At 38.9% G+C, this 12768-nt stretch overlaps 1 protein-coding gene across 1 annotated transcript in view; it reads right to left on the bottom strand.

Moving 5' to 3' along the window:
* LOC109539202 (neurogenic locus Notch protein) overlaps positions 1-12768 on the bottom strand; it is an 83936-nt gene that overhangs the window by 23742 nt on the left and 47426 nt on the right. Inside the window, exons 6-8 of the mRNA XM_048668537.1 lie at positions 7294-7433; positions 6992-7208; positions 1306-1461 (exon numbers count right to left, since the gene is read on the bottom strand). Of these exons, the coding sequence (XP_048524494.1) occupies positions 1306-1461; positions 6992-7208; positions 7294-7433 (513 nt within the window). The remainder of the gene's footprint in view (positions 1-1305; positions 1462-6991; positions 7209-7293; positions 7434-12768) is intronic.

The following is a 12768-nucleotide window of genomic DNA, read 5'->3' as shown; positions in this document are numbered from 1 at the left end:
ATTTGAAATCACACCAGAAGGTGTTTTTTGCGTGCTTTCTAAAAGTGGGGACAAAAATTGGCATTTTTTCCCACTGTCGACCCTCCAATAAAAAAGCGAAACTCGTAATCTAAGGCAAGCCACTAGTTGAAATTTTTACAACCTATAGAAGACACTTTGCTCTAAAAACGCTCAAGTTTTGATTTAAATCACATCAGAGGGTGATTTTTGGGTGCTTCGAAAGTGAACGTGGCATCGAAAATGGACATTTTTTTCATCTGTGGGCCCTTCAAAAAAATTATAACTTCCAGTCTAGAGCAAGTGTCGACTTGATACTTCCACTAAGTATAGAAGAGTCTCTGTAATCTAAGCCTTCAACCTCCCGGTCCATTAAAGCCAAAGAAGCGAGCAAGAAAGATGGTTGGAGAAGGTGGAGATGGAGACGATCCCTCACCGTCTTCTCTTGCATTAAGCGGAAGCTGAAGAAGCGGCTGGTATACCAACTGATGAATTATTTCAACAACAGCAACAAAACCGAGGGAACGAAATAAAGCGATTAATTAAGTTGTTAACCGGGTCCGGTAGTCGCGATAATTAACCTTAAGGTTAACCGGGTCGCATTGCCGATTGGCAATTGGTTGTCAATTAGCCAGAGCAAACGAGGTCAAAGTGAACAGAGACATTTTCCTCGCCCAAACTGAACCGTTCGCATGACTCTTGGAGACTTTCCCAAGTGATTTATGGGCGATGCCATCACGAACGTTTCGGGAAAAAACCACCCACCTCAGGCGCCAAACATTTGCATTTCCTATTGAATTTGAGGTCGCATCGGGGCCCGCCCTCAAGCGCCCATCTGAAGAGTGGTCAAAGATGGACCCGCTAATTGCGCTCAAGTGTCGGTGTCGCGCTAATAATAGCCTCAGCTTGAGTGCTGATCGTCTAGCGACCGAAGAACATCATTTTGTTGCGACGGCTTGAAACCAGCGAGATTTTTTGGGTCAAATTCTACTCAATATTCCATCCAGCCTTCGAGCTTAAGCGGCTTAAAACCCACGTGTAGGTACTGATCAATTAATTTCCAAAAATTTCTCGAAATCCGGATGCCGGATTAGCATCGCTAATGGCCTCATTGAGATATTATTTTGGCTGGTTCGGTAGCATTACAATCTGCTCTGACTAAAGCGATAAATAAATTAAGTGCCGTTGATTAATTGGAGGGTCCATGTGGGGCGGCGCATTAAGACGGCTGATTGATCGAAGATCGGCGCTCAGCAGCCGCTCAAGCTGGAAAATGAGCTGGAAAAAGAGTTGGAAACTGGCTCTTACCCTGCTCGCATTCGTCAATGTCCTCGGAACAGTCGATTCCTTTATATCCAGAAGCGCAGCTACAAGTGTACGATCCGTTTATCGGGCTCGTATCGCAAATCGCATCGGCGTGGCATGGATTGCTGGTGCACGCGTCATCTAGATGGCAAAGAAGACCTGGAAAAAACACAATTTTATTTAATTTGTCCTAAACAAAGCGTCCAATCAAACATCCGCCTCTTCAAACCAAACCCAGCTTGAAAAAGGCGTTAATGATAGTCTGCCAGCTCTAAGCAACTTTGGCAAATTTCACAGCAAAATTCCTCCATCGAAAATGTCTAGTCCAATTCCTACACAAAGCAGAAGAACAAGTACATTTAGACATCCATACGTTAGACAGCGTGTTCGAAGAGTACGAAACTGTACAAATCGAAGCAGCTTTGAGGGCAACACGTTTGCAGATAAAATAAGCGTATTGAAGTGTCGCCCGAGTCGTTTTGCAATTGAGAATCTATGCGATATTTATGTGTGTTCTTGGGCCATTGTATTGAGAGGTGTGGTGCTAGTTTGACCCGTTCGATTCTTTGAACTTGCGAGGAAAACGTTTGGAAGAGATGCCGTTAACCTGCGGCTATTGGACTCACTTGGCGGCACCAGTTGTAGCAGGAAATGTGTGTTTTTTCCCCAAAAAACTCTGAAAGTTTCAAACGTTCCTGTTTTACAAAGGACAGACACTGTTCACTCTAAAAGCCTTTGAACTTTTAGTTGAATCAGACCCCAAACTGTTTTTGCGTGCGTCCAAATTCGGTCTGACAACGAGAGATTTCACGTAAATTCAGTAGCTCGAAAAAAATCATCACGTCTAAACTAGAGCAAGTGAAAACTTGTAATTTCCACACAACTATAGAAGACACTTCACTCTAAAAACCTGCAAAATTTCATTTAAATTACACTAGAAGCTGATTTTTGCGCCGTTCGAAAATGTTGATCCGAAAATGAAGATTTTTCCGCAACTGCAGACCCTTCATCAAAAATTTTGAACTTCTAATCTAGAGCAAGATGCGACTTGAAATTTCTGCAAAGTATAAAAGAGACTCCACTCTAAGAGCCTTAAAAATTTCATTAAAATTACACTAGAAGCTAATGTTTGCTCGCGTCGCGAATGTTGGTCCAAAAATGAGGGTTTTCTTGCAACTGTAGGCTCTCCAAAAAAAAATTGTAACTTCTAATCTGGAGCGAGTTCGAGCTTCAAATTTTCACAAACCCTAAAAGACACTTCACCCTAAAAGCCTGCAAAATTTCAGTTAAATTACGCAAGACGCTGATTTTTGCGCGGTTTGTGAATGTTAGTCAGAAAATAAACGTTCTCAGGCAATTGCAGGCTCTTCAACAAAAAATTGTAACTTCTAATCTAGCGCAAGTTGCGACTTGAAATTTCTGCAAACCAAAGAAGAGACTTCACTCTAAAAGCCTTAAAGATTGAATTAAACTTACACTAGAAGCTAATGTTTGCTCGCGTCGTGAATGTTGGTCCAAAAATGAGCGTTTCCTCGCAACTGCAGGCTCTCCAAAAAAAATTGTAACTTCTAATCTGGAGCGAGTTCGAGCTTGAAATTTTCACAAACACTAAAATACACTTCACTCTAAAAGCCTGCGAAATTTCAGTTAAATTACGCAAGACGCTGATTTTTGCGCGGTTTGTGAATGTTAGTCAGAAAATGAACGTTCTCAGGCAACTGCAGGCTCTTAAACAAAAAATTGTAACTTCTAATCTAGCGCAAGTTGCGACTTGAAATTTCTGCAAACTAAAGAAGAAACTTCACTCTAAACGCCTTAAAAATTTCATTAAAATTACACTAGAAGCTGATGTTTGCTCGCGTCGCGAATGTTGGTCCAAACATGAGCGTTTCCTCGCAACAGCAGGCTCTCCAAAAAAAAATTGTAACTTCTAATCTGGAGCGAGTTCGAGCTTGCAATTTTCACAAACACTAAAAGACACTTCACTCTAAAAGCCTGCGAAATTTCAGTTAAATTACGCAAGACGCTGATTTTTGCACGGTTTGTGAATGTTAGTCAGAAAATGAACGTTCTCAGGCAACTGCAGGCTCTTCAACAAAAAATTGTAACTTCTAATCTAGAGCAAGTTGAGACTTGAAATGTCTGCAAACCAAAGAAGAGACTTCACTCTAAAAGCCTTAAAAATTTAATTAAAATTACAATGGAAGCTAATGTTTGCTCGCGTCGTGAATGTTGCTCCAAAAATGAGCGTTTCCTCGCAACAGCAGGCTCTCCAAAAAAAAAATTGTAACTTCTAATCTGGAGCGAGTTCGAGCTTGAAATTTTCACAAACACTAAAAGACACTTGACTCTAAAAGCCTGCAAAATTTCATTTAAATTACGCAAGACGCTGATTTTTGCGCGGTTTGTGAATGTTAGTCAGAAAATGAACGTTCTCAGGCAATTGCAGGCTCTTCAACAAAAAATTGTAACTTCTAATCTAGAGCAAGTTGCGAATTGAAATTTCTGCAAACCAAAGAAGAGACTTCACTCTAAAAGCCTGTAAAATTTCGGTTAAATTACGCAAGACACTGATTTTTGCGCGGTTTGTGAATGTTGTGTCAGAAAATGAAAGTTCTCAGGCAATTGCAGGCTCTTTAACAGAAAATTGAAACTTCTAATCTGGAGCGAGTTGGAGGTTGAAATTTCCACAAACCTTAAAAGACAGTTCACTCTAAAAGCCTTTAAAACTTCATTAAAATTCCACGAGAAACTGATTTTTACGCGCTTCGTGAATGTTGTCCCAAAATGAACGAATTCGCGCAACTGCAGACCCTTCAACAAAAAATCGAAACTTCAAATCTACAGCAAGTTGGGACGTGAAATTTCTACAAACTATAGAAAACCCTTTATTCGACTAAACCTCAAACCAAAACAAAAGTTTTCGCGTAAATGTACACTGTTCAAAAAAACACTTCTAATATTGAACAAGTTCGGTTCTTTGAACTTGCAAGGAAAACGTTTGAAAGAGTGCCGTTAACCTGCGGCTATTGGATTGGATTGCCGGTACTAGTTGTAGCAGGAAAAGTGTGTTTTTTCCCAAAAAAGATTCCGAAGTTTTTCACAAAATTACCAGAACAAGCAGCTGCAGCAAAAAACGTTTACTGTTTAACCCAGCAAAAAATCTGCTAGAAAAATCAATTGATGCCGAGCATCGATTGTCTGCTTTGCACAAAAATGACGACGTTCTAACAGTAAAAATAGCCGATAATAGCCATCATTGATCAAAATCAGAAAATCGTTTACCAGTTCGATTAAAAACCTAATTTGCGTATTGTGAATCTACAATCTGGTTTAAGGTCCGGTAAGCATCGGCTATTCACCGGTTAATCCTTTCCAATGCTCAACATCTCGGAAGAGAAATTGTTTGTTAGCCCATTTAGTTTTTTCGACACCGAAAGATAATGATTTTGTTTTATAAACCTTCTAACGGAAATCGTTTTTTTCCTGCCACTCTATGCTTCTTTACAGTTCGCGTTTATTAAAGTAATTACAGTTTGCATGTAAAAAGCTTTATGGTCAATTTTTATCACATTCAACGCTGTAACGTGAAAAACGCTGATTAAATCTGGGAAGAAGAGGGATTTTTCGCAACCAATTTGCTTTTATATCTTTTTTCATACTGTCGCCAATCAACTTTTCTTCATTACGACTTAATCGTTTTTGACGATTGGACGGCTGATTGTAAAAATTCAAATCTCACATTGGAATGTTTGCAGGATTTGTCTGCTTTTAATGCTTAAAGGTGCTGATTTTTTTTGGGAAAAACAGGGAATTATTTGGGAGATAAACTGATTGATAATCAGATGCATAAAACCGCATACCACGCAGGGGTAATTTGAATAAACCCCTACCTGCAGTGGTTGTCTTATTTTCGTTCTTATGGTACAGTTTAAGGTACAGGTTATGCAAAGTAAGCAATTACAGTTCTTCGGGCTACTTCATGAATGCATTATCGGCAGCAATTAAACGTTTTCAGCCGAAATTATAATGGACTACTTTTTACCTCGATTTGTCTTGACCATTTAATTGGCGAATTTCAACCTCCGGGTTTCGTGGTAATTTTATGGCAAAATTCCGCAAGTGCTAAAATGAAAATTCCTCCTCTTAACATTGCAGGTTAAACGAATTCAATTAAATTGCTGGTTTGGTCAGTTTAATTGGTTAAAATCTGTTTGTTTCATGTGCAGATTTTACCATCAGATGATTTGTTCAAAAAATCGAACTTGCTCTAGAGTGAAGTATTTTCTACAGTTTTTTTGAAATTTCAAGTTGCAACTTGCTCTAGATTTCAAGTTACATTTTTTTATTGGCGAGTGTGCAGTTGCATGAAGCGTTCATTTTCGGACCAACATTTACTAAGCGCGCAAAAATCAGCGTTTTGTGTAATTGAACCAAAATTTTGCAGGCTTTTACAGTGAAGTGTCTTTTAGTGTCTGTGAAAATTTCAAGCTCGGACTCGCCCCAGATTAGAAGTTATAATTTTTTTTTGGAGAGCCTGCAGTTGCGAGAAAACGCTCATTTTTGGACCAACATTCGCGACGCGAGCAAACATTAGCTTCTAGTGTAATTTTAATTCAATTTTTAAGGCTTTTAGAGTGAAGTCTCTTCTTTGGTTTGCAGAAATTTCAAGTCGCAACTTGCTCTAGATTAGAAGTTACAATTTTTTGTTAAAGAGCCTGCAATTGCCTGAGAACTTTCATTTTCTGACTAACATTCACAAACCGCGCAAAAATCAGCGTTTTGTGTAATTGGACCAAAATTTTGCAGGCTTTTAGAGTGAAGTGACTTTTAGTGTTTGTGAAAATTTCAAGCTCCAACTCGCTCCAAATTAGAACTTACAATTTTTCGTCGAAGGCTCTGCAGTTGCCCGAAAACCTTCATTTTCGGGCCAACTTTTAACAACCGCGCAAAAATCAGCGTCTAGGGTAATTTTAATATTGTTTTTAAAGACTTTTATAGTGAACTGTCGCCTATAGTTTGCAGAAAATGCAAGTCTTTTCTTGCTGTGGATTAGAAGTTACAATTTTTCTTCGGGCGTCCAAATTTGCGCAAAAACTCTCGTTTTCGCGCTAACTTTTACAAGGTGCCCACAAAGAGTTTCGGGTCTGATTTACACAAAAATTCATTTTCAGTTCAATCGATTGTTGTCCATCTAATGAAAATACACAGGGTGTCCCTAAATTTCCTCCCACTCATTAGGAGAGTTTACCGGGCTTGAAAAAGAAAGACTTGAAAGACCCACATAGAAAACCTGGAAAAAATCATTCCCCATTGCTTGTGAGCCACAATCAAGCTCAATGCCTGTTGTTTGTAAGTTAACGATTTTTTAATTGCAATCACCTCAATAATTATAAGATGGGCATGCATAGGAGGCAGGTTACAGGCACGCCAAAATTATACGCTTTTCAGTACCAGATTAACGGTGAAAACGCCTCGTGAACCAACCAAGCCACGAAATACGCTTCTATTAGCACAACAAACTCTATACGATTATGCCACATCTTTCCGAATGAAGCACAATAAAAAAATGTATTGAAAGCTTGAAATTGTTGCGTTTTTGGGCGTTGGTCGTTGAAAAAAAAATGTCTTGCATACGTTTCGTAACAAATTCTGGTGAATTTTTCTTCAAAAAAAATCCGAAACTTACCAGTTTTCCCCGGAGTACATCGGCAGTAAAAGCTGCCCACTCGATCTATGCAGGTGGCCCCATTGAAGCAAGCCGCCCCTGCACAATCGTCGATGTTCACACTGCAGTCCAATCCTGTCCAACCATTCACACAAATGCAGGAAAATCCTCCAATGCTATTGGTGCAAGTGGCTCCGTTTTGGCAAGGGGAGGGCCGATTTGCGCACTCGTCAACGTCCTGCAATTTAAATTTGGGACTCCCTGTACTTGTTTCTAACACTTAATTGATACCATTTTGCAGAAATAATAAGAAAAATAATTACCTGCTCGCAATATCGTCCAGTGTAAGTGGATGGACACTGACACGTGTAACTGTCAACTCCATCTATACAGGTGGCGCCATTTTGGCACTGATGTCCTGGACAGTCGTCGATGTTTTCCTCGCAATTTGGGCCGCGGAAACCTAGAAAAACACCAGAAATTACACAAAATGTCTACAGTTAAAGCAGTAAAATAGGGTTTTTTCATATTTTGCCAATTTTTGTATCTGGCCTCACTCAACACCGCGCTAATTTAAGCTGTGAAGGTGTCAATTTGGAACGTAGCCACGCGCCTTTGATCCTACATCCGCTCAGGCTGCTATGGGTGCGAGTGAGAGACCCGATGCCAGCTGCGTTCCTGAATGGAACGATCGGGTTTGTGCGATTCGTTCGCATCAGTGAGTATAATCAATAGTAAAAATAGTACAATTTTTTCAATTAAACACGCACAAATCTTTGAAATAGTTGGGCACGTTTGCAGCATTTGGTAAAGGTTGCAAAAGGGCCCTTAGATTCAAGGCTTTTGAGCCAATTATCTGAAAAACACGATGCAATAGTTATTTCCATTCGATTACGAAATGATTCGTTATTATTGCTATTTAGAATATCATTAGGAAATAAAACCCGATCGGCTCCGTATCGCGTGCAGTTCGATTCAACAGGAAAAAGGTCAGAAAAAATTGACGCAAAGACGAAAAGGAAACAATTTATTTATATTTTACTATTAGGTGGGCTTCGGCCATCTGCACCACATGCTGAAAGCAATGCTAATCTTTCAGTACCGTTGAAGACCTCCTTTTCAGCAAATCACTGCCTAATCGCTGCTTGATAGATGTTCGCAGCAATAGCAGAAATTATTATATAATTGAGTTTAATTCAGTAGTCGATTCCCAGACGTAATGGGAGCTCGAACTCTCGGTAGAATGAAGAATTAATTCGAAATTAAAACCATCTTCTGACAAGAGAAAGTATCACGTTTTGTTCACTAACATTAAAATTGCATTAATTTGTCTTTGTGAGGAAATGTATTCGAATATTTGCAAAAATCTTTGCCATTTTTAACCAAACCAACTGGTCGATTACTAATTGAAAAACTTAAAGATGCAAATCCTTAACGGATATAATTAAAGTGGATTTCAATGCCTCGTCAAAGGCAGGAGAATGTTTTCGATCATAATGCGTGAGTTACATGATCTTGTAACTGCATTACGTAAAAAAGCGCACCGTAAAGTGCTTGCAACAACCCAGATTACGTGGGAGGAAAAATTCGATCCAACAACCTCAGCTTCATCTCAATAAATACATTTTACAACGAGCTTAACTGTACTTTTCAGATTTATCGCTTTGAAATGTTAATGATCAATTATTGGCTGCAATTCGGATTGTCTCTTCGTTACTGTTAGACGGTGGCTCCAGTTGGAAAGTGAAATCTTTCTCTTTTCGGCGTTCAAGTGATTGTACTATTCAAAAATCGTTTGAATCGCAACTTTAATTTGAGAGAAAGTAGCAACTTGAAGTTCGCTTGCCCCGTAGAAGACACTTGAGTCTACAAATTCTTAAAATTTTGCTCAAATCGTATAAAATTCTGATTTTTCGGAGTCCTGTAAACAATTGTTCAAAAATAAAAATTCCATCTAAACGCACACTTGTCTTTAAAAATTCGTAACTTCCAATTCAGAACTGGTAGCGACTTGAAATTGACCCACTCTGTAGAAGACACTTGGTGCTAAAAATCCTCAAAATTTTACACAAATCATTTAAAATCTCGATTTTTTCAACCCTGAAAACGATCGGTCAAAATTGAACAATTTAACCGGAGTGCAAATTATTTTTAAAAAAATCGTAACGTTAAATTCGGAGAAGATCGCGACTTGAAGTTTTCTCGCCCCGTAGAAGACACTTGAGTCTACAAATTCTTAAAATTTCGCTCAAATCGTATAAAATTCTGATTTTTCTAAGTCCTGTAAATAATTGTTCAAAAATAAAAATTCCATCCAAACGCACACTTTTCTTTAAAAATTCGTAACTTCCAATTCAGAACTGGTAGCGACTTGAAATTCACCCACTCTGTAGAAGACACTTGATGCTAAAAATCCTCAAAATTTTACACAAATGATTTAAAATCTCGATTTTTCCAACCCTGTAAACGATCGGCCAAAATTGAACAATTTAACCGAAGTGCAAATTATTTTAAAAAAATCGTAACGCTAAATTCGTAGAGGATCACGACTTGAAGTTTTCTCGCCCCGTAGAAGACACTTGAGTCTACAAATTCTTAAAATGTCGCTCAAATCGTATAAAATTCTGATTTTTCTGACTCCTGTAAACAATTGTTCAAAAATAAAAATTCCATCCAAACGCATACTTTTCTTTAAAAATTCGTAACTTCCAATTCAGAACTGGTAGCGACTTGAAATTGACCCACTCTCTAGAAGACACTTGATGCTAAAAATCCTCAAAATTTTACACAAATCATTTAAAATCTCGATTTTCCCAACCCTATAAACGATCGGTCAAAATTGAACAATTTTACCGAAGTGCAAATTATTTTTAAAAAATCGTAACGTTAAATTCGGAGAAGATCGCGACTTGAAGTTTTCTCGCCCCGTAGAAGACGCTTGAGTCTACAAATTCTTAAAATGTCGCTCAAATCGTATAAAATTCTGATTTTTCTGAGTCCTGTAAATAATTGTTCAAAAATAAAAATTCTATCCAAACGCACACTTTTCTTAAAAAATTCGTAACTTCCCATTCAGAGCTGGTAGCGACTTGAAATTCACTCACTCTGTAGAAGACACTTGATGCTAGAAATCATCAAAATTTTACACAAATCATTTAAAATCTCGATTTTTCCAACCCTGCAAACGATCGGTCAAAATTGAACAATTTTACCGGAGTGCAAATTATTTTAAAAAAATTCGTAACGCTAAATTCGGAGAACATCGCGACTTGAAGTTTTCTCGCCCCGTAGAAGACACTTGAGTCTACAAATTCTTAAAATTTCGCTCAAATCGTATAAAATTCTGATTTTTCTGAGTCCTGTAAATGATTGTTCAAAAATAAAAATTTCACCCAAACGCACACTTTTCTTTAAAAATTCGTAACTTTCAATTCAGAGCTGGTAGCGACTTGAAATTCACCCACTCTGTAGAAGACACTTGATGCTAAAAATCCTCAAAATTTTACACAAATCATTTAAAATCTCGATTTTTCCAACCCTGTAAACGATCGGTGAAAATTGAACAATTTTACCGGAGTGCAAACTATTTTAAAAAAATTCGTAACGTTAAATTCGGAGAAGATAGCGGCTTGAAGTTTGCTCGCCCTATAGAAGACGCTTGAGTCTACAAATTCTTAAAATTTCGCTCAAATCGTATAAAATTCTGATTTTTCTGAGTCCTGTAAACAATTGTTCAAAAATAAAAATTCCATCCAAACGCACACTTTTCTTTAAAAATTCGTACCTTCCAATTCAAAGCTGGTAGCGACTTGAAATTCACCCACTCTGTAGAAGACACTTGATGCTAAAAATCCTCAACATTTTACACAAATCATTTAAAATCTCGATTTTTCCAACCCTGTAAACGATCGGTGAAAATTGAACAATTTTACCGGAGTGCAAACTATTTTTTAAAAATTCATAACGTTAAATTCGGAGAAGATAGCGGCTTGAAGTTTGCTCGCCCTATAGAAGACGCTTGGGCGTACAAATTCTTAAAATTTCGCTCAAATCGTATAAAATTCTGATTTTTCTAAGTCCTGTAAACAATTGTTCGAACAACAACTCAATTCAACAAAAATTCGTAACTTCCAATTCAGAGCTGGTAGCGACTTGAAATTCACCCACTCGGTGGAACACAATAGGATTCAAAAGTGCTGAAAATTATATTCAAATCCGCCGATATTCTAATTTTTATCGACTTTGGAAATGCTGCTTTGAAGTGAAGAAATGAACATTTGCAATCAATTGCACTGTATGCTTAAAAAAAATTGAAACTTCCGATCTAAAGCAAGCTCCACATTGAAACTTTCAGCTTTGGTCGAGGAGACTCGAATCCAAACGTGGGTAAAATTCGATTGAAATCTCTCCATATCCTGAATTTTTAGCGACGTGGTAAATGTTGAGCTGAAACTTAAGGTTTCCGCTCAACTGCACCCGCTGCTTAAAAAATTGCCAACTTCCCATCAAGGGCAGGTAACGATTAGAAACTTTCAGACTTCACAGAAAACACCTCAGTGCCAAAGTGTGAAAAGTTTAATTAAAATCGCCTAATTTTCGGATTTTTGCCGACTTGGTGAAAGATGAGCTGCAAATGAATGTTCCCAAGCAAGCACTTTCTGCTATAAAATCTCCCAACCCCCGATCCAGGCCAAGTAGCACGTTGCAACTTGCGCACTCTATAAAAGACATTTGAACCCGAATGTGGTGAAAGTTTCATTCAAGTTTCCCAATATCCAAATTTTTCCGACCTCGTGAATGTGGACCATTTGGGCATGGCACCGATCATTTTTCTCAGTTTTCCCCCATTTGAATGACAGCAATCACCCTGTATCGTTCTTGGTGGAAATTATGTTAATGAAAACTGGGGATTTTTGATGAAAACTTAATGCGCCTTTACATCGGTAGATCAGAACTCGTGCTGCTGCAGCTAAAGCCCCATTGTTCTGCACATTTGCACTAATTGCCCAGTCGGTTTGGTCACTATTCACTGCATTTTGGGTTCGATTGAAGCGAAAAATCCCGCAGGAATTCCAGTCAAGCTCGAACCATTTCTCGAGCGTCCGCTTTCTGGGTACCATCATCGGTTCGGTCCCGATTTGCTCGGGGGCTCGGCAGTTAGGCGGGTTCTCGTGGTGCCTTCGGGGGGTTCCCGCGATAGGCCGCAGCGCCGATTTTCTCCCACATAAACAGAACCTCGGGGCTGGCGTGTCTGCTGTGCGATGGGTGGTGCCCTTAAGCCCTTCTTGTAACATCAGCAACATGGTTCCGATCTATCTGTTATCAACGGTTCCTATTCACTTTAGTGGCGGCATCAGCAGGAAATTCTAAACCGCAAAAGTATCTGAGTTGCTCGATAAGCGACGACAGGCGTAGGCCGCAGCCTTGCTTGAACTCTTCACCGTGGGAATCAGTTTTTGGGAGTTTTCCGCGTAAACTCTAGTGTTTCTACACTTGAGTCCCACAGCAACCGCACTTTGGATAATCAAATTAACGCTTGGTTTAGTGCGGAGAATGCGGGAATTCTTGGGCTGATGCGGTAGCTAAACCCGTAATCTCTAATGAGTGTTTGAGGTCCGAAAATGAAAATATGATCGGAACCTCTTAAGAGGGCCATCAGATAAGAGCGGGCCTAATCTTAAGAAGCGTCGGACTCTGCGTGCGTGTTTAAGCAGTGACATGCCGTATCTGGATTTTTTAAGTAAGCGTAAGTAGTCGATCATTTTTTAATGTAAAAAATGTGTCGCGGCTTTAAAGTC

This window comes from Dendroctonus ponderosae, unplaced genomic scaffold, assembly GCF_020466585.1.
Source record: "Dendroctonus ponderosae isolate FM_Combo_2020 unplaced genomic scaffold, Dpon_F_20191213v2 Dpon_F_20191213_7, whole genome shotgun sequence".
Lineage (NCBI taxonomy): Eukaryota > Metazoa > Arthropoda > Insecta > Coleoptera > Curculionidae > Dendroctonus > Dendroctonus ponderosae.
This window is presented reverse-complemented; position numbering and strand designations above follow the sequence as displayed.